The sequence below is a fragment of the Budorcas taxicolor genome, chromosome 1, assembly GCF_023091745.1.
Source record: "Budorcas taxicolor isolate Tak-1 chromosome 1, Takin1.1, whole genome shotgun sequence".
NCBI lineage: Eukaryota > Metazoa > Chordata > Mammalia > Artiodactyla > Bovidae > Budorcas > Budorcas taxicolor.
Genome location: NC_068910.1, coordinates 107,353,099 through 107,380,162, shown reverse-complemented (window position 1 = coordinate 107,380,162; position 27,064 = coordinate 107,353,099). Strand labels below are relative to the sequence as shown.

Sequence of the window (27,064 nt, the reverse complement as noted above, 5' to 3'; positions counted from 1 at the left end):
TAATTCTCACTTTTTGAATGGGAATGTTTATCCTATGCCTGTCCCACCATTGTACTAATTTGGTTTTTATGGGAGCACAACTGGAGATATATTTCACCTAAGGATAACTCATACTTTGAATCTGAGTATGTACTCAAGTATAATTTATACCTTAAAAAGTACCTTGATTCATTCATATCTAATTTAGATGATGTTTAGATGAGACTTTGGACTTAACATTTTAGATTTGATACTGGAATGAGTTAAGACTTTTGGAGTTGTGGGGTGGAATAAATGTATTTTGTAAGTGAAAAGGACATCAATTTTAGAGGTCAGGGACCCCCTGTTATGGATTGACTGTTCATAACATATGGTCGTATGGTCCCCAATGTTATGGATTGAATATTTATGTTCCCCTAAAATGCATATGATAAAATCTTAACCCCCAATATGTATTAGGAGATAGGGCCTCTGGGAGATAAGTCATGAAAATGGAGTTCTCATGAATGAAATTAATGCCCTTATATGAAGAACAGGAGAGAGTTTCCTTCCTGTCGCTGCTCTCTATCATGTGAAGATACACTGAAAAGTCAGCTATCTGCAAATCAGTAAGTAGGCTATCACCAGAACCTTACCACATTGGCACCATGTTCTCTGATTTCCAGTTGCACTGTGAAAAAATAAATTTCTAAAAAACTACCGCACAATTGAACTCATCTCACACACTAAGAAAGTAATGCTCAAATTTCTCCAAGCCAGACTTCAACAGTACGTGAACCGTGAACTTCCAGATGTTCAACTTGGTTTTAGAAAAGGCAGAGGAACCAGAGATCAAATTGCCAACATCTGTTAGATCATCGAGAAAGCAAGAGAGTTCCAGAAAAACTTCTACTTCTGCTTTATTGACTATGCCAAAGCCTTTGACTGTGTGGATCACAACAAACTGTGGAAAATTCTTAAAGAGATAGGAATACTGGACCACCTGACCTGCCTCTTGAGATATCTGTATGCAGGTCAGGAAACAACAGTTAGAACTGGACATGGAACAACAGACTGGTTCCAAATAGGAAAAGGAGTACATCAAGGCTGTATATTGTCACCCTGCTTATTTAACTTATGTGTGGAGTACATCATGAGAAACACTGGGCTGGAGGAAGCACAAGGTGAAATCAAGATTGCCACAAGAAGTATCAATAACCTCAGATATGCGGATGACACCACCCTTATGGCAAAAAGTGAAGAGGAACTGAAGAACCTCTTGATGAAAGTGAAAGAGGAGAGTGAAAATGTCGGCTTAAAACTGAACATTCAGAAAACGAAGATCATGGCATCTGGTCCCATCACTTCATGGCAAATAGATAGGGAAACCATGGAAACAGTGAGAGACTTTATTTTTGGGGGCTCCAAAATCACTTCAGGTGGTGATTGCAGCTATGAAATTAAAAGATGTTTACTCCTTGGAGGAAAAGTTATGACCAACCTAGACAGCGTATTAAAAAGCAGAGTATTACTTGGCCAACAAATGTCCGTCTAGTGAAAGCTATGGTTTTTCCAGTATTCATGTATGGATGTGAGAGTTGGACTGTGAAGAAAGTTGAGCGCTGAAGAATTGATACTTTTTAACTGTGGTGTTGGCAAAGACTCTTGCAAGTCCCTTGGACTGCAAGGAGATCCAACCAGTCCATCCTAAAGGAGATCAGTCCTGGGTGTTCTTTGGGAGGAATGATGCTGAAACTGAAACTCCAATACTTTGGCCACCTCATGTGAAGAACTGACTCATTTGAAAAGACCCTGATGCTGGGAAAGATTGAAGGTGGGAGGAGAAGGGGGCGCCAGAGGATGAGATAGTTGGATGGCATCACCGACTCAATGAATATGAATATGAGTAAACTCCGGGAGTTGGTGATGGACAGAGAGGCCTGATGTGCTGCAGTCCATGGGGTCGCAAAGAGTCAGACATGATTGAGCGACTGAACTGACCTGAACTGATTCAAGTTCACTGATTGTTTTTCTGGCTATTCAAATATGCTTTAAATTTCTTTAGTGAATTTTTATTTTAAGTATTTATTTTCAGTTCCAGAATTTCTTTTTTATTTCTTTTTAGGTTTCTTTTTATTATTATTTCTTTTTTTTGCTTATACATCAGCTTCTTTCCTTTTTCTTCATCTTTCTATAGTTCTTTAAGCATCTTTAAGACAACTGTTTTAAGGTCATTATCTAGTATACCTGCCATCAGGCCTTTTTCAGGGACAGTTTCTATTTTTTTTTTTTTTTGGAGGGGTGTGTTTTTTCTTTGAATGGGTCGCTTTTCTTATTTTTTTGGTATTCCTTGAGATTCTTTGTTAAAAACTGGATGAATATTGTGTGCTATGCTGTCATGTCTGACTCTTTGTGACCCTATGGACTGTAGCTCACCAGACTCCTCTGTCCATGGGATTTTTCAGGCAAGAATTCTGGAGTGGGCTGCCATTTCCTCCTCCAGGGGATCTTCCTGACTCAGGGATTGAATCCATGTCTCCTGTATCTCCTTGCCTTGTAGGCAGATTCTCTTGCCCACTGAGCCATTAGGGAACACCCCCCACCACCACCACCACCAAAAGCTGGATATTTGAATTTAATAATATGGTACATCTGGAAATTAAATTCTCCCCTTTTCTAGGTTTTGCAGTTTATGATTTGGGGGGTTTTGTTTTTGTTATTGTTTTTTAATTGTAGGCCATCTTTTTGTTCATGATCAGTCTGAGGTGAAAAATTTAAGGTTGTTTCAGGTTTCTTTTTCTGTGTCTTTTCCTGGACACACATGGTAACTTTCTAATTTTTCATCCATGTGGTTGCTTTTGGATGTAGTAGTCTTTGGTATTTTGATCCAAAAGGGAAAAATAAAAAAATTAAAGAGGAGAAAAGTGTGCCAACTCCTTAAATTCCCTGGTAGTCACTTCTGTCAGATGGAGAGGGGCTTGCAAAAATGCTGGGAGGTACAACAAAAATGGCCATTTCTTCTTCTTTTTTTTTTTAACATCTCTGTGATCAGAATTCATCCCCAGTATTTGGATGGAGGATTCTATTCCACTCCTACAACACATGTACCAGCTGTTCCAGGAACACACACACAGCTGCATGGCATGGGGTATGGAGTAGTTGATGGGTAGCCATGCTTAGAGCTGAAATTGACCAAAATTAACCACAATTTACTGCTAAGCCTTCCCTTGATGTTACAATTCTTCAGTAGACTCTAGAGTTCCATATTATTTCTGTTACACAGGTAATGCCAGTGAAATTTTTGCTTAGGAAGGGAGAGAGATTTCTGGTGCTCTTTTCATCTTTCCAGAATACTCTCCTGGCTTTTTGAACATCTGTTGAAAGAATTTGTCATTTAATAGGAGTACTTTGTCTCCACTTATCTTTAATATAATTATTGACAAGACTGGATTATGTATAACATTTTACTATTTGTTATGTTTGTAACATCTGTTTTTTCTATAGGTCTCTACTCTTGTGTGTGTGTGTGTGTGTTTGCTCTCAGGATTACAATATATATTCTTAGCTCATTTCAAAGTTTGCTTACAGGTAATATTGCACCATTCACATGAAACTGAACAATGTACAGTTGTATAGATCTATTTATAGACTGCCTGGCCTGTAAGGCAAAGTTGTCATATTTTATAGCCCAAATATAAGCCATAATTTTTGCTGTAAATATCCAAATGAATTTTAAAGAAATTAATAGAAAAATACCTGTCTATTTATCTACAGAATTATTATTTTCAGAGTTCTAAATTTCTCCCTGAAGATCCAAGTTCCATCTGAACTTATTTCCCTTCATTCTTAAGAAATACCTTTTTCACAGTGATATTAATGATAGATGTGCTTAGACTTTATTGTATAAAAATATCTTTACTGTCCTTTTATTCTTAAAATTTATTTTCACCAGATATAGAGCTTTCAGTTGGCATATTCTATCTTTATCACTTTAAAAATGTTGTTCTACTGTCTTTTGAGCTCTGTGGTTTCTGATGAGAAGTCAGTGATCATTTGTTGTTTTTGTTGTATTGTTTTTAAGAAATTGTTTCTTAGTTCTCTTATAGTTGACAGTGTCACAGAATATAACTCAGAGTTTATTGTGGCTTCCGGAATCAGGACATTTTCATTTTTCAGTTACATAATTTATTTGTGAATTTTTGACCAGTTTATTGAGATGTGTATTATTGTAATAAATCTTACCTAAGTGTTTCTTTATTATAATCAAAAGCAGTGCAACAGATTGTGCCATCTTTTTTTCCCTGTGCTATATAGTATGTTCTCATTAGTTACCTGTTTTATACATAGTATATGTCAGTCCCCATCTCCTAATTTGTCCTTCCCCTCCTTTCCCCTCTAGGTGTATACACATTTGTTCTCTATGTCTGTGTCTCTATTTCTGCTTTGCAAATAGGTTTATTTGTAATATTTTTCTAGCTGTTCATAGGACAAATATTAAGTTAACCTTAAAAGTGTATCCCAATATACATTGGGTGCAGACAAATACTGTTTGACTCCAGTTATATGAGATATCTAGAACAGTCAAATTCATAAAGTCAGAAAGAAAGTACGTTGGTAGATGCCAGGGACTGGAGGGTAGGGGTTGGGGAGGGGCACTGGGGAGTTAGTGTTTAATGGTACCAAAGTTCCAGATTAGGAAAAACTCAGGAGATGGATGACAGTGAGATTTGCACAACAATGGGAATGTACTTAGTGCCACTGAACGCTATAGTTAAATATGGTTAAGACAGTATTTTATATTATGTGATTTTTATGACAATAAAAAATTTTTTTAAGTAGTACAATAGAAATCAGAGTAACAATCTTAAGAGAAATAATGAGAGCCAGCAATGTCTTCAAGGTAAAGAAAAACTTTTTTATGGGATATTCCTTTTGAAATGAAATATTGATTAAATGTGCTTTTATTATCATGAAATTTATTTGGGTATATTAAACATACAGAAAAGTTTTTTCTTTTGATTATTTTGATATATATTATTGTGCAATTTTTTTTTGTACAAAATATAAAATGGAAACATTTATTCATTTAGTATCTCAAAGGAGGTTCATGCTTGTATAAAACAGGTTTCTTCTTCTACTGTTTAGCTGAACTAATCTCAGAATGAATTAAGAATGTCCTTGAATTCAAGACACTAGAATATATATTTTGATGTTACAAAAAAGGATAAATAAACTGCTAAAAGTTTCAAATGGGTAAGCATTACTAACCTCTTCAAGATAATCTGGAAGTGCATCATGGGAGCTATAACATTTGAGAAAGATCTGAAAGTAAGACCACCATTTCAGTTGTAAATAAAGATGGGGTTAGTTGTTGATAGTGGGGAGATTCTCTGTGGAGAGACTTTTGTTAGCAAAAGCATGTACTTGAGAGAATAAAAGGTGTTCAGGAAGTTTTCTACAACTCATTTTGGGTATAACACAGGGCTTATTATAAAAACTGTGTTGTCAGTGACTTCAGAATTAAATCAACATATTGTTTGAAAGGACCTTATAATACCATGGAGAGTAAATCAGGGTGATAGTGATAGTGGTAGAAACAGAGATGGAGACAAGGAGGGACAGGGTGAGCTATAGGACTGTATGAGTATAAACACAGATGTAGATATATCAGTTCACTTCAGTTGCTCAGTCATGTCTGACTCTTCACGACCCCATTAACTGTAGCACACCAGGCCTCCCTGTCCATCACCAACTCCCGGAGTCCACCCAAAGCCATGTCCATTGAGTGGGTGATGTCATCCAACCACTTCATCCTCTGTCGTCCCCTTCTCCTCCTGCCCTAAATCTTTCCCAGCATCAGAGTCTTTTCAAATGAGTCAGCTCTTCACATCAGGTGGCCAAGGTATTGGAGTTTCAGCCTCAACATCAGTCCTTCCAGTGAACACCCAGGACTGATCTCCTTTAGGATGGACTGGTTGGAGCTCTAGCAGTCCATGGGACTCTCAAGAGTCTTCTCCAACACCACAGTTCAAAAGCATCAATTCTTTGGCACTCAGCTTTCTTCACAGTCCAACTCTCACATCCATACATGACCACTGGAAAAACCATAGCCTTGACTAGACAGACCTTTGCTGACAAAGTAATGTCTCTGCTTTTTAATATGTTGTCTAGGTTGGTCATAACTTTCCTTCTAAGGAGTAAGCGTATTTAATTTTATGGCTGCAGCCACCATCTGCAGTGATTTGGGAGCCCAGGAAAATAAAGTCAGCTAATGTTTCCAAGGTTTCATCATCTATTTCCCATGAAGTGATGGGACCGGATGCCATGATCTTCGTTTTCTGAATGTTGAGCTTTAAGCCAACTTTTTCACTCTCCTATTTCATTTTCATCAAGAGGCTTTTTAGTTCTTCTTCACTTTCTGCCATAAGGGTGGTGTCATCTGCATATCTGAGGTTATTGATATTTCTCCCAGCAATCTTGATTCCAGCTTATATTTCCACCAGCCCAGCATTTCTCATGATGTACTCTGCATATAAGTTAAATAATCAGGGTGACAATATACAGCCTTGATGTACTCCTTTTCCTATTTGGAACCAGTCTGTTGTTCCATGTCCAGTTCTAACTGTTGCTATCTGACCTGCATACATGTTTCTCAAGAGGCAGGTCAGGTGGTCTGGTATTCCCTTCTCTTTCAGAATTTTCCACAGTTTATTGTGACCCACATAGTCAATGGCTTTGGCAAAGTCAATAAAGCAGAAATAGATGTTTTTCTGGAACTCTCTTGCTTTTTCCATGATCCAGTGGATGTTGGCAATTTGATCTCTGGTTCCTCTGCCTTCTCTAAAACCAGCTTGAACATCTGGAAGTTCACGGTTTACATATTGCTGAAGCCTGGCTTGGAGAATTTTAAGCATCACTTTACTAGAGTGTGAGATGCGTGCAATTGTGTGGTAGTTTGAGCATTCTTTGGCATTGCCTTTCTTTGGGATTGGAATGAAAACTGACCTTTTCCAGTTCCCACTGCTGAGTTTTCCAAATTTGCTGGCATATTGAGTGCAGCACGTTCACAGCATCTCCTTTTAGGATCTGAAATAGCTCAACTGGAATTCTATCACCTCCACTAGCTTTGTTCATATTGATGCTTTCTAAGGCCCACTTTATTTCACATTCCAGGATGTCTGGCTGTAGGTGAGTGATCACACCATCGTGATTATCTTGGTCGTGAAGATCATTTTCGTACAGTTCTGTGTATTCTTGCCACCTCTTCTTAATATCTTGTGCTTCTGTTAGGTCCCTACCATTTCCATCCTTATTGAGCCCATGTTTACAGGAAATGTTCCCTTCAGTTCAGTTCAGTCACTCAGTCATGTCCGACTGTTTGCAACCCCATGAATCGCAGCACGCCAGGCCTCCCTGTCCATCACCATCTCCGGGACTTCACTCAGACTCACGTCCGTCGAGTCCGTGATTCCATCCAGCCACCTCATTCTCGGTCATCCCCTTCTCCTCCTGCCCGCAACCCCTCCCAGCATCCGAGTCTTTTCCAATGAGTCAACTCTTCGCATGAGGTGGCCAAAGTACTGGAGCTTCAGCTTCAGCATCATTCCTTCCAAAGAAATCCCAGGGTTGATCTCCTTCAGAATGGACTGGTTGGATCTCCTTGCAGTCCAAGGGACTCTCAAGAGTCTTCTCCAACACCACAGTTCAAAAGCATCAATTCTTCGGTGCTCAGCCTTCTTCACAGTCCAACTCTCACATCTCACATCCGTACATGACCACAGGAAAACCCATAGCCTTGACTAGACGGACCTTAGTCGGCAAAGTAATGTCTCTGCTTTTGAATATACTATCTAGGTTGGTCATAACTTTTCTTCCAAGGTGTAAGCATCTTTTAACTTCATGGCTGCAGTCACCACCTGCATTGATTTTGGAGCCCCAAAAAATAAAGTCTGACACTGTTTCTACTTTTCCCCATCTACTTCCCATGAAGTGATGGGACCGGATGCCATGATCTTCATTTTCTGAATGTTGAGCTTTAAGCCAACCTTTTCACTCTCCTCTTTCATTTTCATCAAGAGGCTTTTGAGTTCCTCTTCACTTTCTGCCATAAGGGTGGTGTCATCTGCATATCTGAGGTTATTGATATTTGTCCCGGCAATCTTGATTCCAGCTTGTGTTTTCCAGTCCAGCATTTCTCATGATGTACTCTGCATATAAGTTAAATAAGCAGGGAATGTTCCCTTGGTATCTCTAATTTTCTTGAAAGATCTATAGTCTTTCCCATTCTATTGTTGTCCTCTATTTCTTTGCATTGATCACTGTGGAAGGCTTTCTTATCTCTCCTTCCTATTCTTGGAACTCTGCATTAAGTGCGTATATCTTTTCTTTTCTCCTATATAGATATATACTTATATATATCATGTAATCTGGACATGAACAAATAATAGATGTATGTGTATATACACAGAAAAATATGTATATACATACATACACCATATTTGCAAATAATCTATTAGCACATCAATCCATTAAAAGTTATCAAAATGGAATATGATTTAATTATTCTATTTATGAAGAATAAACTCTCAGGAATGGTTAGGGCTCACGAGTATCTTTAGGATATAGGAGGTAAGTAAGTACTCAAAGGTGGATAATTTTTAGGGTGAAGACCGCAGTAGTGTTAATAGTAAAGTGTGTGGAATTTCAGTTTTGAGGAAGAAAAGTCAAGAGACGTGAAGATGGATTACTCATTTTATCTAGAGCTTAAAGTGAGATGAAAGCTGACATCTAAGTACTTTGATGTCACAAAACATCCAAAATATTACTCATTTACATATCTTCCCAAGCCATCCACTAGGCACTATGACACCATATAATCTTAACATTATTTGAACTTGGCAATATGCATCTGGACGGGAGGGTCATGGTGGAGAGGTCTGACAGAATGTGATCCACTGGAGAAGGGAATGGTAAACCACTTCAGTATTCTTACCTTGAGAACCCCATGAACAGTATGAAAAGGCAAAATGATAGGATACTGAAAGAGGAACTCCCCAGGTCAGTAGGTGCCCAATATTCTACTGGAGATCAGTGGACAAAAAACTCCAGAAAGAATGAAGGGATGCAGCCAAAGCAAAAACAATACCCAGCTGTGGATGTGACTGGTGATAGAAGCAAGTTCTGATGCTGTAGAGAGCTGTATTGCATAGGAACCTGGAATGTCAGGCCCATGAATCAAGGCAAATTGGAAGTGGTCAAACGGGAGATGGCAAGAGTGAACATTGACATTCTAGGAATCAGCAAACTAAAATGGACTGGAATTGGTGAATTTAACTCAGATGACCATTTTATCTACTACTGCGGGCAGGAATCCCTCAGAAGAAATGGAGTAGTAGCCATCATGATCAACAAAAGAGTCTGAAATGCAGTACTTGGATGCAATCTCAAAAACGACAGAATGATCTCTGTTTGTTTCCAAGGCAAACCATTCAATATCACAGTAATCCAAGTCTATGCCCCAACCAGTAATGCTGAAGAAGCTGAAGTTGAACGGTTCTATGGAGACCTACAAGACCTTGTAGAACTAACACCCAAAAAAGATGTCCTTTTCATTATAGGGGACTGGAATGCAAAAGTAGGAAGTCAAGAAACACCTGGAGTAACAGGCATTTTTGGCCTTGGAATGCAGAATGAAGCAGGGAAAGACTAATAGAGTTTTGCCAAGAAAATGCACTGGACATAGCAAACACCCTCTTCCAACAACACAAGAGAAGACTACACATGGATATCACCAGATGGTCAACACCGAAATCAGATTGATTATATTCTTTGCAGCCAAAGATGGAGAAGCTCTATACAGTCAGCAAAAACAAGACCTGGAGCTGACTGTTGCTCAGATCGTAAACTTCCTATTGCCAAATTCAGACGTAAATTGAAGAAAGTGGGGAAAACTACTAGACCATTCAGGTATGACCTAAAACAAATCCCTTATGATTATACAGCAGAAGTGAGAAATAGATTTAAGGGACTAGATCTGATAGTGTCTGATGAATTATGGACGGAGGTTCATGACATTGTACAGGAGATGGGGATCAAGACCATTCCCATGGAAAAGACATGCTAAAAAGCAAAATGGCTGTCTGAGGAAGCCTTACAATTAGCTGTGGAAAGAGAAGCGAAAAGCAAAGGAGAAAAGGAAAGATATAAGCATCTGAAAGCAGAGTTCCAAAGAATAGCAAGGAGAGATAAGAAAGCCTTCCTCAGCTATCAATGCAAAGAAATAGAAGAAAACAACAGAATGGGAAAGAGTAGAGATCTCTTCAAGAAAATTAGAGATACCAAGGGAACATTTCATGCATAATGGGCTCAATAAAGGACAGAAATTATATGGACCTAACAGAAGCAGAAGATATTAAGAAGAGTTGGCAAGAATACACAGAAGAACTGTACAAGAAAGAGCTTCATGACCCAGATAATCACGATGGTGTGATCACTCACCTAGAGCCAGATATCCTGGAATGTGAAGTCAAGTGGGCCTTTAGAAAGCATCACTACGAACAAAGCTAGTGGAGGTGAAGTACTATTTCAAATCCTGAAAGATGATGCTGTGAAAGTGCTGCACTCAATATGCCAGCATATTTGGAAAACTCAGCAGTGGCCACAGGACTGCAAAAGGTCAGTTTTCATTCCAGTTCCAAAGAAAGGCAATGCCAAAGAATGCTCAAACTACCACACAACTGCACTCATCTCACATGCTAGTAAAGTAATACTCAAAATTCTCCAAGCCAGGCTTCAGCAATACGTGAACTATGAACTTCCTGATGTTCAAGCTGGTTTCAGAAAAGGCAGAGGAAACAGAGATCAATTTGCCAACATATGCTGGATCATCAAAAAAGCAGGAGAGTTCCAGAAAAATATCTATTTCTGCTTTATTGACTATGCCAAAGCCTTTGACTGTGTGGATCACAGAATACTGGAAAATTCTGAAAGAAATGGGAATATCAGACCACCTGACCTACCTCTTGAGAAACCTATATGCAGGTCAGGAAGCAACAGTTAGAACTGGACATGGAACAACAGACTGGTTCCAAATAGGAAAAGGAGTACGTCAAGGCTGTTATTGTCACCCTGCTTATTTAACTTACATGCAGAGTAAATCATGAGAAACGCTGGGCTGGAAGAAGCACAAGCTGGAATCCAGATTGCCGGGAGAAATATCAATAACCTCAGATATGCAGATGACACCACCCTTATGGCAGAAAGTGAAGAACTAAAAAGCCTCTTGATGAAAGTGAAAGAGGAGAGTGAAAAAGTTGGCTTAAAGCTCAACATTCAGAAAATGAAGATCATGGCATCTGGTTCCATCACTCCATGGGAAATAGATGGGGAAACAGTGGAAATAGTGTCAAACTTTATTTTTGGGGGCTCCAAAATCAATGCAGATGGTGACTGCAGCTGTGAAATTAAAAGACGCTTACTCCTTGGAAGAAAAGTTATGACCAACCTAGATAGCATAATAAAAGGCAGAGATATTACTTTGCCAGCAAAGGTTTATCTAGTCAAAGCTATGGTTTTTCCAGTGATCATGTATGGATGTGAGAGTTGGACTGTGAAGAAAGCTGAATGCCAAAGAATTGATGCTTTTGAACTGTGGTTTTGGAGAAAACTCTTGGAAGTCCCTTGGACTTCAAGGAGATTCAACCAGTCCATCCTAAAGGAGATCAGTCCTGGGTGTTCACTGGAAGGACTGATGCTGAAGCTGAAACTCCAGTACTTTGGTGACCTCATGCGAAGAGTTGATTCATTGGAAAAGACCCTGATCCTCAGAAGGATTGGGGGCAGAAGGAGAAGGAGACGACAGGATGAGATGGCTGGATGGCATCACCGACTCGATGGACATGAGTTTGGGTGAACTCCAGGAGTTGGTGATGGACAAGGAGGCCTTATGTGTGTGATTCATGGGGTTGAAAAGAGTCAGACACAACTGAACTACTGAATTGAACTGGAAATGCATCTGAAGCCATCATGTGAACAACACGTTCTAGATTTCTTTTTTTTATGTTTCAATGCTATCTTCTCAAATCATCTCACCCTTGCCTTCTCCCACAGAGTCCAAAGGACTGTTATTTACATCTGTGTCTTTTGCTGTCTCGTATATAGGGTCATCGTTACCATCTTGCTGCTGCTGCAGCTAAGTTGCTTCAGTCGTGTCTGAGTCTGTGCAACCCCATAGACGGCAGCTCACAAGGCTCTTCCGTCCCTGGGATTCCCCAGGCAAGAACCCTGGAATGGGTGCCATTTGCTTCTCCAATGCATGAAGGTAAAAAGTGAAAGTGAAGTCTCTCAGTCATGTCCGACTCTTTGCGACCCCATGGACTGTAGCCTACCAGGCTCCTCTGTCCATGGGATTTTCCAAGCAAGAGTCCTGGAGTGGGCTGCCATTTCCTGCTCCAACCATCTTTCTAAATTCAATATATATGCATTAGTATAGTGTATTGGTGTTTTTCTTTCTGAATTACTTCACTCTGTATAATAGGTTCCAGTTTCATCCATCTCATTAGAACTGATTCAAATGCATTCTTTTTAATAGCAGAGTAATATTCCATTGTGCATATATACCACAGCTTTCTTATCCATTCATCTGCTGATGGACATCTAGGTTGCTTCCATGTCCTGGCTATTATAAACAGTGCTGTGATGAACATTGGGGTACACGTGTCTCTTTAAATTCTGCTTTCCTCAGTGTGTTTGCCCAGCAGTGGGATTGCTGTGTCTTATGGCAGTTCTATTTCCAGTTTTTTAAGGAATCTCCACACTGTTGCTTTCCCAATTTCTGTTTCTCTCTGCGATATGAGTATTGAATCCCCACAAGAAGTGAAATGCATCATGTCCCAAATAGAGTGGATGGAAGACCTTTGGATGGCAGCAGAATTCCTGGGATTTGCCTCTGTTCAAACACAAACCTGCCTCCACTATGGAGTTAAATGAGACATGAGTCTACAGGCTGCACAGCTGTATTCCTATCTAAATCAACATGATGCTGTTCAGAGGACCTATACTATGCTTAATGACTTTATAAAGCTATATTGAAGAACATTTAAGGATTAAAGTGTTTTAATTTGTATTCTGCTTCAATTGTTGTAGCATGACATAAATACTTGTTTAAAGTTCTTTATATTTTTGAACAACATATACAAATATTTAAGGAGTTATATTAGTGCTAACACTTTAAGTCCTAACACCTTAAAAAACAAAGGCAGTTATAAACACAAGAAGCTTGGAATACTAACCAAAACGAGACACGTCTAATCTTTACAACCATGTGATGATTTTAATAAAAAAAGAAAAAGACTACAGATGATAACATTATGAAATCTAAACATTTCTCTTTAACACTTTTGTCAGTGAGTCTATGACTTTCTTATTTCTCAGGCTATAGATGATTGGATTTAACAACGGTATTATAACAGTGTAAAATAGAGAGTCTATCATATCTTGAGCATCTGTTTGTGCAGAACCAGGGTGCACATACCTGAAGAGAAGAGGCCCATAATATAAAGAGACAGATAGGAGGTGGGCTCCACAGGTGGAGAAGGCCTTCCTTATGCCTTGTATGGATTTGTTTTTTAAGATTGTAAAGAGAACAAGTATATAAGAGACAAGAACAGTAAGAATGGTGAACACTTGTATTGACCCTGAGAAAATAAATACCATCAGAACATTGATTGAAGGGTCAGTACAAGAAATCTTAAATAGTGGCATGATGTCACAATAAAAGTGGTGTATTATGTTAGACTTACAGAAGGTTAATCTGAATAAAAAACCTATATGAATTATGGAATGAATAAGGCCACCTACAAATGATAAGACTGATAGTTGGATGCATAATCTCTTGGTCATAATCACTGAATAAAGTAATGGTTTGCATATGGCCACATACCGATCAAATGCCATTGTTGCCAAGAGAAAACATTCTGTGGTTGCGCTGAATGCAAAGGAAAACAACTGTGTTATGCATTCAGAGAGAGAGATCATCTTCCTCTTGGCCAGGAAGTTGACGAGCATCTTGGGAGTCACAGTGGATGAGATCCAAGCATCCACAAAGGCTAGACTCCCAAGGAATAAGTACATGGGGATGTGAAGGTGAGGGTCATTGTAGATGAGAGCAATTAGTCCAAGATTTCCTACAGTGGTGATGAGGTATATTATCAGGAACATCAGGAACAAGTGAATATGCCAATCTGGTTGATATGTAAGTCCTGTGAGAACAAATTCTGTCAGTGATGTTGCATTTATAGTATCCATGTTGTTACTGGATAGCCCCTAAAATGAAATGCAGTAAATGTAAAAGGAACATTCATTAAGATTATATAGAAAGAATATTAGAATAAGTAGTTGAAATAAAACCATGCACTTGTCAGAATGCCCTTAATTTTATTCACTACTATCATGACAATGAAAAATAATCTGAGGAATTGGCATAATAGAAAATGTAAGTATTTCAGTTCAAAAAATGTGCAGGAATTAAAAGACTCAGAAGAAAGGACAGACATTTTATAATGAGCTAAATTTGTGAGGATACTTGTGTGTGTTAGAAACATTCTGCATCTGGGACTTGGATGAGGGTTTAGGGGAAAGAAGTTTGCATTATAGAGTGATTTTAATGCCATTTGAAGGATCTTGAACTTTATTTCTTGGGCAGTAGGTATGCACTAAAAGTTTTAGGACTAGGAAATTCATGGCAAGATATTTTTTAAATTAAATGTTTGGTAATGTAAAAAAAAAAATACTCTACAGAGAAGGGAAAGCAGAATTAGGAACAATAATTAGAAAGCTGATACTCCTGTCTGGTGTTTTCCAACCAGAACACACATCAGAATCGTCTGGGGGAAATTTTTGTACAAAATATAGATTATGAGGTATTATTGTAGATACTGATTCAGTGGGAATAAGAATGAAATCTAATAATCTGTATTTCCAAAATGCTCTCTAGTTGATTCAAATGCATGTGAAATTATTAGTCAGTGTGTAACATGTTATTAGGACTGATGAAAAAGGCAAAGAGTAGATCAAGATGAATCAGAATATAGAGTCACTAGGACTCAGTGACATGTTAGGTTTGGAAGGAGTGGCCAGTGAAGGAGAGAGAGGACACTTGGTGATGGGCAGATGGTCACCAAAATTGAATTTGAGAACTCAGATGCTTTGGCCACTTGTTATAGAGAGCATCCCCTGATTATCCACGTGGGATAGCTTAGTAGTATGAGTTTGTTAGAGCATAATATAAACAATGACTTGAAAGTATTTGGGTAGCTGAAGGCATACTTATGGATAACCTAACCATTAGAAAGTATGTATAAGGTAAAAAGAAGGAGGGTGTGGCATGAAACTTGAGGAAATTTTGTTCTTTGAAGTGAATACGTATCATTCTTACTCTAGAAATCAAAAGGACCAGAAACTTTTTCCCATTCCTTTCACTCCTTGCGTAAGAGGATTTGATGTAGGTTTGACCAGTCAAATGCACCAACACTGAATTTGTAACATGGAGAAAAGAAAGGGACAGGAAGAAAAGAGAATTTTGGTTGTCAAGGCAGCCATATCAAGACTCTGGGAAATGCTTCCTGAATCTGCACCATTGTCTGTGTGAGCTGTGGCATAGCTCCTATTGAGCAAGTGTAGGGATTCAATTTTGGCTGTTGTCTCACTGTGTTGCTTTCTTCTGTTCCTTCCCATTTTTAGCTGATTCTTCCAATCTCCCTGGACTTTCTACATATTAGTCAACTTCCATTCAACTAACTAACTTTCTGTTGCAAACAAGTGCCCTGTGCATGTGTGCTAAGTCATTTCAGTCTTGTCTGACTCTTTGCGACCCTATGGACTGTGGCCCACCAGGCTCCCCTGTCCATGGGATTCTCCAGGCAAGAATCCTGGAGTGGGTTGCCATGCCCTCTTTCAGCGGATCTTCCCTACCCAGGGATTGAACCCACATCTCTTATGTTTCCTGCATTGGCAGGTGGGTTCTTTACCACTAGTGCCCCTGGGAAGCTCAACAAGTGCCCTGGCTCTAACCAAGAGAGATAGGGGAGAGAGCAGAAAAACATTCTAAATAGAGTGATCAGAGAAGCAGAAGAGGAGCTGGAGAATTGAATTATGTGGACAGAAAAAGAGAAAAGACCCTCAAAGACATAAAGACATGTTGTACCAATTGGAAAAAAATGAATGCTCTGGTAAACAAGGAGTGAATAAAGATCACTGAAAAATGAAGGGAGAGGTTTTTAGTGTTTTTACTGAGAGTGGTTTCCATTTTGTTATAGTGTCAAGGACAGAGTGTCAAGAGAAAACAAACAGGAGGAGTGGAAAGGAGAAATTTGGGTAGATGAAAAAAAAAAGGAGAGCGAGGAATAGATAAAGTATAGCAGAGATGTGGAGAGATAACTGTAGGAAAGACAAGCCAGTAAAGACAGAGGGAGTATCACATAAACACTGAAAAGGAAATAAGGGGAATGTTTGCAGGTAAATATTTGTCTTAACTGACTTTCATTCCCAGTGTATCTTCCTAGGGAATTTGCGTGACAGAGAATTTTAATTTAAATTTTACCCTAGAAACTTTGGTTGTCTATGAATATACTAGTATTGCTGGATAGTTCTTTCAATATTTAGAAGTTGATTTATATTTATTATTACAGTAATTAGAACGTCTCTAAAAACCTGCTGGGTTTTACTTGAGAGCACTTTCTTCTATTAGCAAAAAATTGAGCCAAAGGCTGGAGCCCAATTCAGGTCATATAAATAACCAGTGCCAGTAATTCCAGTTGTTAGGTATTTTTTTATTTGAAAGAGGCTCTTTTCCATGTAGTCCCAAATCACTAATAATTAAAGATTCTCAAACAATATGTGTGTGGGTCTTTTTTAAATCATAAAACTGGCAAGACCAGAAGGGAGATTTTTCTATATATTTCTTGAATATATGCTTATCAAGTATACATATAATATATACATATATTCAGTGAAATTATTGTTACAAGTAAGTGAAAGAATAGAGGAGATAATACTGTAATTAATTAAAAAGAATGGATCTTTAATCAGAATAAACTGAAAATTTTTTTACGTAGGACACATATAACCTGATGTTTAAATCCAGTTTAACTGTTTAACATTCTAGTTCACCAAAACTTATAAAGTCATTTAAATTGTGTTAGAAAGATAATAAATTATTGTTAAAGGGAATAATTCAGTCTTACAGGTATTTTGCTTATTCAGATTTACTCACAGAAAAACATATACAGATAATGTATTCATTGTTTTACATTTTCCACTGTCAGGTTTTTTTTGTATCCTTCAAATCAATCTAAAATTATTATAAATTATACAGTATTTGACTACTTTATAAAATGAATAATGAATCTTATAGAATTCAGTTTTCTCTTACCCATATCTTGTAAGAAATCGTGGAGATCCTTTCAAAGAGTTAGGATTTCTAAGTAGAAAGTAATAAAACAGCACTGGAATGACAGTAACACAAAGAGCAAGTCCTTGCATACCCATTCATTTTGGAGGCTTTATTTCCCAAGTTCCGGAAAATGTTGTTTAAATAAATTTGCTTTGAATACAATAGTCAGCAAGTTGTATAACTGTTTGTTTTTGCCAGAACAGGAAGAAGTGAAGAACTAAAATTCCCAGATAACATACAAGGATTCCCTTTAGGACAAAACTAAGCTTTTCCTCTGGGTATATAGATTTGAACATGTAGAAGTCCAGGTTTTTCCACAGGGCATTATAGCCTTAAAACTGTAAATATCAAGTTATTGTTGGCAGTCCTCGTTTTAACTGTTGAAATTGCACTATTTTCCACCACAGATGACACTTCTGACATATTTATGTAAACTTCAATTTATCTGTAAATTTTGATGCTGTGAGTGCCTTGATCAGTAATTTTTTTCTGAGCTAATCATCTTGAATTTACTTGGACAAAAGTTCCAGATTCCTTTCAGGAACTGACCCCAAGAAAATTGTCCTCCTGATCAAAATTTAACTCAAATTCCAGACCTACAAGTAACTTTCCACCTTAAGCTGAAAATTGATCAAAAATCTTACTAGGCAATGTTTGGTGGGAGGAGCAAAGGAAAAAGAAAACGAGAGACCACAGTGGGAGGTGGCCTAGATCAGTACTTCTCCAACTTTAATCCTTGTGAATCTCCGGGAAATTTTTCTAAAATGTAGATTCTATTTTAGTAGGTGAAGAATAAGGCCTGAAGGTCTTCATTTCTATCAAGGTGATGCCTCTGGACATTTGCCATCCTTAGGATCTTCCATAATTGACAGGCCTAGCTTATCAGTGAGCTAGATTATTAAAGAAATGAAGAACAACAAATGGAGCTGGCATGCAAAGAGAGAAGCAAAAAGGAGCTAGAAGGGAAAGGGAGGCCAGCACTGGTGGGATCACAGAGGATCTGGAGGCGAGGTCAGGGACTTTGCTCTTTACGCGTACTAAAAGGAAAATTACTGATGGATTTTGAACATGATGATCACATGTTCTGATCTGACTTTAGTTATTAACAGAGAAGTTGCTATTGAACGTTAATTTAAAAAATGTTATTATATATGATAAAATAGTATGATAAGAAAACATTTCATGTTTTGATATCTGAAAAGTCAAAAAATGTTTAATTTACACTGGAACTTGATTTATAGCTAAGGGAAAAGCAAAGGGCATATTTTCTGTAGATTCATTAATCATTTATCTTATGTCCTACTGCTGCTGCTGCCAAGTCACTTCAGTCGTGTCCGACACTGTGCGACCCCATAGACGGCAGCCCACCAGGCTCCCCCGTCCCTGGGATTCTCCAGGCAAGATCACTGGAGTGGGTTGCCATTTCCTTCTCCAATGCATGAAAATGAAAAGTGAAAGTGAAATCGCTCAGTCGTATGCGATTTTTCGCGACCCCATGGACTGCAGCCTATCAGGCTCCTCGGCCCATGGGATTTTCCAGGCAAGAGTACTGGAGTGGGTTGCCATTGCCTTCTCCGATCCTATGTCCTAGTGAAAACTAAATAGGAGATGAAAAACCAAGACAGATTGGAGAGAAATCACTGTGAAAACTCAACAGAAGGATGAAGTAAACAATATAATGTGTATCATAGCTTCAACATAACCTATATTATACCCTTCAATTTTGTATAATTATCTTTTAACTCATTTTGTTGCCTGTATATAAGTACAAAGATTTACATTGCAACTTTCAGTGTGAGTAGTCTTTTTCAATTTTAGCCTTTTTAACGGTGGGTCATGGTATCACACTATGGTCTTCATTTGCATTTCCCCGATGACAAATTATATTGAGCATATTTTTGTGTTCTTATTTGACATATGTATATCTAGTTTACTAAAGTGTCTGTTTAAACCTTTTGTCCATTTTTAATGGAGTTATATATTTTCTTATTTTGGGGTTTTGAGAAATTTTCATATATCCTGGATACAAGTCTTTTATCACACATGTGATTTACAAATATTTCCTTTCTTTTCTTCCCACAAGATATTATACTGGTCCGTTATGCTGATTGGACCTAGTGAGCAAGAAATAGAAACTACTTTATACTTATTGGTGGATATTTGCATAATAGTAGATGAGAAATAAATTCAACAAATTTCAAGGCCCATTTAACTTAGTGAAATTCCTTGGGGATCAGTTGTGTGGGTCATGTAGAGGTACACCTTCACACGTCATGGATAAATTGTTGCATCTGGCCCATCCTGCAACCAAAACAGACACAGAACACTTAGTGGGCCACTGTGGATTTTGGAGGCCGCATCATCCTCACTGGTTGCAAGGAACCAGAAAAACTTCTGCTTTTGAGTGTAGTTCAGAACAGGAGAAGTATTTGTAAAAAGGACTGCCTGTTGTGCTACTTGGGTCATATGATCCAGCAGGAAAAAAAAAAAATGGTGCTTGGAGTGGTAGTGGCAGATAGGGATGCTGTTTGGAATCTTTGGCAGGCCTCTAAAGGGATAAAAAACAGTGTAGACCTTAGGTTTGAGGCAAATCCTTTATCCCACTTTCAATTGTGGCCTAATGGAGTGTGGCATGAGTGCTGTCAATAGTCAGTAGAGAAAGAGATTGCCTGGACCTGGTTTACAGATGGTTCTACAAAATATGCACACACTATCTGAGTGGACAATTGTAGCACCATTACCACTCTCAGTGACATCTCTGGAGGAGAGCAGTGATGGAAAATCCTCCCAATGGACAGAACTTTGAGCAGTTCACCTGGTTGTTCACTTTCCTAGAAAAAGAAATGGCCTGATAGATGATGATATAATGGCTCAAGGGTTTTAGAAAATGGTTTGGCTGATGGTCAGGGATTTTGAAGCAGTATTACTGGAAGATTGATGCCAAGGAAATATGGAAGAAATATATGGATAGATCCCTATAAATGCATTAAGATATTTGTGCCCCATGTGACTGCTCAGTAAAGGATGATTTCAGCAATGGAGGACTTTGATAATTAAGTGGATAGGATGACCCATTCTCAGATACCAGTCAAACTCTTTCTATAGCTACCCCATCATAACAAAATAGGCTTTGGAAAAAAGGTGCCATAGTGCCAGGAATGGAAATTATGTATAGTCTCAGCAACATGGACTTCCACTCACTGTGGCCAGCTAGTCTAAGGTCATTTTGAGTGCCTTTTCTGCCAGCACAGAGACCAACACAGAGGCCCTGATACTGCATCACTCATTTAGGTGATCAGCCAGCCACCTGCTGGCGTGTTGATTGCACTGGACAATTTTCCATCATGGAAGGGTGTTTTGTTATTATTAGAATAGATGCTTGCTCTAGATAAAGATTCTTCGTTGCTGGCAGTGCTTCTGCCAAAACAACCATCTTTGGACTAACAAGATTCCTTATCCACGCTGATGGTAATTCATATTGTGTGCATTTATTTGATCAAGGAACTCACTTCACAGCAAATGAAATGTGATAATGCCACCAATATTATGGCTTACCTTACCTTGAATCACTAATGAGATGCTGGCTAGTTAGTTCACAATTCACACTAAGAATTAACTGTTCTAGATTTGATGTGTTTGTTTTTACCTGACTCCTTAACTGTTGATTCTTTTAACACAGACTAGTACAATCTCAACAATTTCTCAACAGTCCAAAGTATTGTAAACTGATGAGGAAAAAAAAGTTTATCATGTATATAAATAGAGAGGAACTATGGATTCTTTTTTCTCTCTGGGTTAAACAAATTAATACACCTTCATAATAAAGGATATTTCAATGGTGTTTAGCATTTCCAATAGATAGTTTAATCCAATATCAGCAGGTAAATAACCTTAGCATTGTGATATTATACATTGTATCTAAATACCATTAAAGAGTACACGTGTAATTTCATAGGATCTTTTTGAAGAATTCTGCGGGCTTTGTGCAAGTTCATACTTCACATCTTTTCCAACATGCTACTGAAATGACATATATGATATGCAAATTTTTTTTTCATATAGAATATGAAAAAAAGTTGTAACAGAAATGAGAATGGGAACATATCAGTGAAGAGATGCGTTGAGTTTCTGCAAGGCATAAAATAGAATTTTTCTTAAAGACATATCAGAACAGAAGAATCCATAGATTACACATGTTCAAGAGAAGGCTACACAGGAAGCCTGAGTTTCTGAGAGAAACTATTTCATACCAGTGCCTACTTCATACCAGTGCCTACTTCATACCCACCCAATATAAAAGGACTTGACAGGTAACAAAGCATGCTTATATACTCACAGCTTGATGTCAGTGCTTTCATTCAAACAAAAGACCAATTAGGCAAGCAAACCTTTATCATCATAAAACAAACACATATCATTTGCTTTTATTAGTCATATAGTCTTTGACTCATAACTATATAGGTATTAACAAGCAGAAATTTAACTAAATTAAAAGAAAAATCAGAAAAATGGGAATATTATACAGCAAAAAAGAAGAATGCATTATGCTGCTAAGTGACTTCCGTCGTGTCCGACTCTGTGCGACCCCATAGACAGCAGCCCACCAGGCTCCCGTCCCTGGGACTCTCCAGGAAAGAGTACTGGAGAGGGTTGCCATTGCCTTCTCCAATGCATGAAAGTGAAAAGGGAAAGGGAAGTCGCTCAGTCGTGTCCAACTCTTCGCGGCCCCATGGACTGCAGCCCACCAGGCTCCTCAGTCCATGGGATTTTCCAGGCAAGAGTACTGGAGTGGGGTGCCGTTGCCATGGACACATGCAAATGCATAGATTCCCTAGTGAAAAATAAGGAAAGCATACTTTTCACTCCCTTTCTGGGGCTTGGGGTATCCCTTAAGAAGCAAAAGGGAGGCAGATGATCTGATCTAATCTTGTGACCCGAACCTCCAAAAACATGTAATGATGCTTTTTGTTGTAAATATTTATTTGGTTTGTATTTTTAATTCAAACGTCCGACTAAGGAACTTCACCCTGATACTTTGTCATGCTCTATCTCTGGAGCTGATCCTCCTGCTAAGAAGAACAAGATTAATTCACTTTAGGTGTATGATTCTTGTGATCATCTTGAAAGAAACATATGAAGGTGCATTTACATAGAGTGGCCATCCCAGGCCTAGTAATCTCTGTAGGCTCATTGCGAGATTGAAAATAAGGGATGCACTCTATATTAAAAAAGCTTGTAGGCCAAAAATAAGAATTACATAATGTCATCTGTGGCCTAAAAGAATAAATGTTTCAAATGAGGGAGTATTTTTATTCTCTTTGAGGTAATCGGAAATGCATCATGGAAGCTGTAATATTTAAGACAGATCTTGAAGAAAGGACCATTACAATTGCAAATAAACACAGGTGTTTCTGGAGCATTCTCACTGGAGAGCCCTGTAGTAACAAAACCATGTACCTGTGAGGAAGGTTTGTCCAAAGGCTTCCAGTAATTCATTTGCATATAGTATAGTGTCCATTAGGAGAATTGTGGAAGAAGAGATGCTATATATATATAATCGGTACATATTTGTAAATAAATAAACATATCCATGTGCATAAAGAGAGTTCTAGATAGGTATACCATATACATGGGCTTCTTTGGTGGCTCATATGGTAAAGAATATGCCTACAATGCAGGAGACCTGGGTTTGATCCCTTGGTCAGGAAGACCCCCTGGAGAAGAGAATGGCTACTCACTTCAGTATTCTTGCCTGGAGAATTTATAATCTGGTAGTGATGAAAATCCATTAAAAGTTATTGAAGAGGAATATTATTTACTCAGAGCTCTATTTATAAAAAAGCATCTGAGAGCAAAATTTGGGAAGAGACTCAACAGGATGTAGGATAAGTAATAAGATTATTGTAAATGATAGATGTCAATAGTTTTAGGGTGAGGGCCTCAGTGGTTTCAGTAGAATGAGTATAGAATAAGTGGTGAGATTGGAAGATCAGGGTTGGACCCGAAGACAAATCATTTGTTATTTTTAGAGTATGAGTGTGATGAAAACTACATTTAGGGACTTTGGGGGGACCAAACATGCAAACTCTTGCTCTTTTTCATGTTTGCCACCACTGAATACACTGATATTTTATCAGGCACATTATTTGAACTCTGGTAGTCTTGATGAAAGTGAAAGAGAAGAGTGAAAAATCTCTAAAGTTCAACATTCAAAAAACTAAGACCATGGCATCTGGCCCCATGACTTCATGGCAAATACATGGGGAAAAAATGGAAATAATGGCAGATTTTATTTTCTTGGGTTCCACAATCACTGTGGATGGTGACTACAGCTATGAAATTAAAAGATGCTTGCTCTTTGGAAGGAAAGCTATGACGAACCTAGACAGTGTATTAAAAAATAAAAGGCAGAGGCGTCACTTTGCCAACAAAGGATCTGTACAGTCAAAGCTATGGTTTTTCCAGTAGTCATGTTTGGATGTAAGAGTTGGAGCATAAAGAAGGCCTAACAATGAATAATTGATGCTTTTGAACTTTGGTGCTGGAGAAGACTCTTGAAAGTCCCTTGAACAGCAAGGAGATCAAACCAGTCAATCCTAAAGGAAATCCACACTGAATATTCCTTGGAATGACTAATGCTGAAGGTGAAGCTCCAGTACTTTGGCCACTGATGCAAAGAGCCAACTCATTGAAAAAGACCCTGATGCTGGGAAAGATTGAGGGCAGAAAAGGTGGTGAAAAAGGATGAGACGGTTGGATGGCCTCACTGACTTAGTGGACATGAGTTTGAGCAAACTCCGGGAGATAGTGAAGGACAGGGAAGCCTGGTGTGCTGCATTCCATGGGGTCACAAAGAGTCAGACATGACTGAGTGACTGAACAACAACAATATGCATTTTGGGGCTTCCCAAAATGGTAAAGAATCTGCCTGCCAATGCAGGAGATGTGGGCTAGATCCAAGAGTCTGGAAGATTCCCTGGAGAAGGAAATGGCAACCCATTCCAGTAATTCTTGCCTGGGAAATACCTTGGATAGAGGGGCCTGGGGGGCTGTGGTCCATGGGATCACAAACAGTTGGACTTAGTGACTAAACAAAAACAAAACTATGCATTTTAAGCAGCTTGTTCTTAACAACACATTCTAATAACCTAAACATATTTCTTTTTTTCCGATCAGTTTCATTATTTTAAAATTGTAGGAAGGTTGAAACTATTTCCTTCTTATGCCTCTTCTTCCCTTTTTCTCTCTATGCCCATCCCAGTTAAATCTACAATTTCATCCCTTAGCTTTGTGATTCAGTAAAGCTTCTCAGATTACCCTATTAGATACAAATACAACTGGACATGCCCTTTCAAGATAACATAGACACTGAGAGGCATCTTCCCTCTACTAGTTATTCATAGACAGACTTTGGTGAAGAACATTCTTATACAGTTTTGCCTAACTTTCCCTGCTTTAACTCCTTTGAAGTTTTTAAATGTCCTTACCATTTCTGTTAGTTTCTCTGTGAGATATGACAATTGAAACCCTACAAAAAGTGAAATTCACCATGCCCCAAATAGAGTGGAATGGAAGACATTTTGATGGCTGGCAGAATTCCTGATATTTGCCTCTGTTCATTCAAATAGAAACCTGCCTCCACTGTGAAGTTAAATGTGATATGAATCTCAGGCTGCACAGCTCTAATGTTATCAAAAACATCATATTCAAATTCTTTTCAGAGTTGAATACATCACTATGGTATTTAATGTGTTTGTGAAGCTACATTGAGAACATATGTGTAAAATATTTTGTTTTCCTCTTAAATTATTCTAGTATGACTTAAATACTTGATGAAAAATTTTTTCTATGTGTTTCAGTAATATATAAACTTTTTAAGATGCTTATTAATACTCTCAGTTTCAATCGTTAAAGCTCTAGGGCAATGATTAGTGTGAAACCTTTGAGCATTAATCAATATAGAGTAACATCTAATCTATACAATTTTTTGACTTTTAATAAAGTAGTAAGTATATTAATGTATGGATGTGAGAGTTGGACTGTGAAGAAAGTTGAGTGCCAAAGAATTGATGCTTTTGAGCTGTGGTATTGAAGAAGACTCTTGAGAGTCCCTTGGACTGTAAGGAGACCCAACCAGTCCATTCTAAAGGAGATCAGTCCTGGCGTGTCCTTTGGAAGGACTGATGATAAAGCTGAAACTCCACTTTGGCCACCTCATGTGAAGAGTTGACTCATTGGAAAAGACTCTGATGCTGGGAGGAATTGGGGGCAGGAGGATGAGGATGAGATGGCTGGATGGCATTACCAACTCGATGGACATGAGTTTGGGTGAACTCCGGGAGTTGGTGATGGACAGGAAGGCCTGGTGTGCTGCGATTCATGGGGTCACAAAGAGTCGGACACAACTGAGCAACTGAACTGAAGTATATTAATATGAGATCTAAGCATTTCTCTTTAACATTTTTGCCAGTGAATCTATGACTTTCTTATTTCTCAAACTGTAGATGATTGGATTTAACAGAGGAATTATGACCATATAAAACAGAGAGTCCATCATATCTTGATCATCTGCTTGTGCAGATCCAGGGCGCACGTACATAAAGAGAAGAGGCCCATAGTATAAACAGACAGACAGGAGATGGGCTCCACAGGTAGAGAAGGCCTTCTTTATGCCTTGTACAGACTTCTTTTTTAAGACTGTAAGAAGAATAAGTGTGTAAGAGAAAAGAACAGTAAGAATAGTGAACACCTGTATTGACCCAGAGAAAATAAATACCATCAGAAAATTAATGGAAGGATCAGTACAGGAAATCTTAAATAATGGTACAATGTCACAGTAAAAGTGATGTATTATGTTAGAATTACAGAAGGTCAATCTCAATAAAAAAGCATTATGAAGTATGGCATGAAAAAGGCCACCTGAAAATGATGAAATTAATAGCCGGATGCATAGTCTTTTGGTCATAATAACTGGGTAAAGTAATGGTTTGCATATGGCCACATAGCGATCATATGCCATTGTTGCCAGCAGAAAACATTCTGTGGTTACACTGACTGCAAAGGAAAAAAATTGTATCTTACATTCAGTGAGAGACATCATTTTGCTCTTTGCAAAGAAATTGACCAGCAACTGGGGCGTCACTGTGGATGATATCCAGGCATCCACAAAAGCCAGGTTCCCAAGGAATAAGTACATGGGAATGTGAAGGTGAGGATCGTTGCAGATGAGAGCAATCAAACCAAGATTTCCCAAGATGGTGATAAGATATATCATCAAAAACAGCAGGAACAGGGGAATTTGCCATTCTGGTTGATATACGAGTCCTGTGAGAATAAATTCTGTCAGCAATGTTGCATTTTCCTTTTCCATGTCCTCACTGAGTGTTACCTGAAATGAAATGGAGAAAATGATTTTTTTTTAAGTCACAAGGAATTTAAAACATGAAGATATGTGGAAGAGAGTTGAAATAAAGCATGCATATCAGAATGCTCTCTTAAATTTGTTATTATCTTTGAAATGAATGAGGTCTCTTTGGTTGGAATAAAAATAAATACAATTCAAAAAATGTGAAGCAGTGAACACGTTCAGAAAAATGAAAAATTCTAAATATGTGATAAATGTTTGAGCATAGAGTTGAGTGTAATAGGGAAATTCTG

General features: G+C 38.2%; 2 protein-coding genes across 2 annotated transcripts; both read right to left on the bottom strand.

The window, feature by feature from the left end:
• Positions 1 to 13,332: 13,332 nt before the first annotated feature.
• LOC128047589 (olfactory receptor 5H2-like) lies at positions 13,333 to 14,271 on the bottom strand. The gene has a single exon (XM_052639845.1). It carries the CDS (start codon positions 14,260 to 14,262, stop codon positions 13,333 to 13,335), a length of 930 nt encoding a protein of 309 aa, XP_052495805.1. The 5' UTR covers positions 14,263 to 14,271.
• An 11,576-nt stretch (positions 14,272 to 25,847) lies between these two features.
• LOC128047581 (olfactory receptor 5H2-like) lies at positions 25,848 to 26,795 on the bottom strand. The gene has a single exon (XM_052639834.1). It carries the CDS (start codon positions 26,775 to 26,777, stop codon positions 25,848 to 25,850), a length of 930 nt encoding a protein of 309 aa, XP_052495794.1. The 5' UTR covers positions 26,778 to 26,795.
• Positions 26,796 to 27,064: the final 269 nt, after the last annotated feature.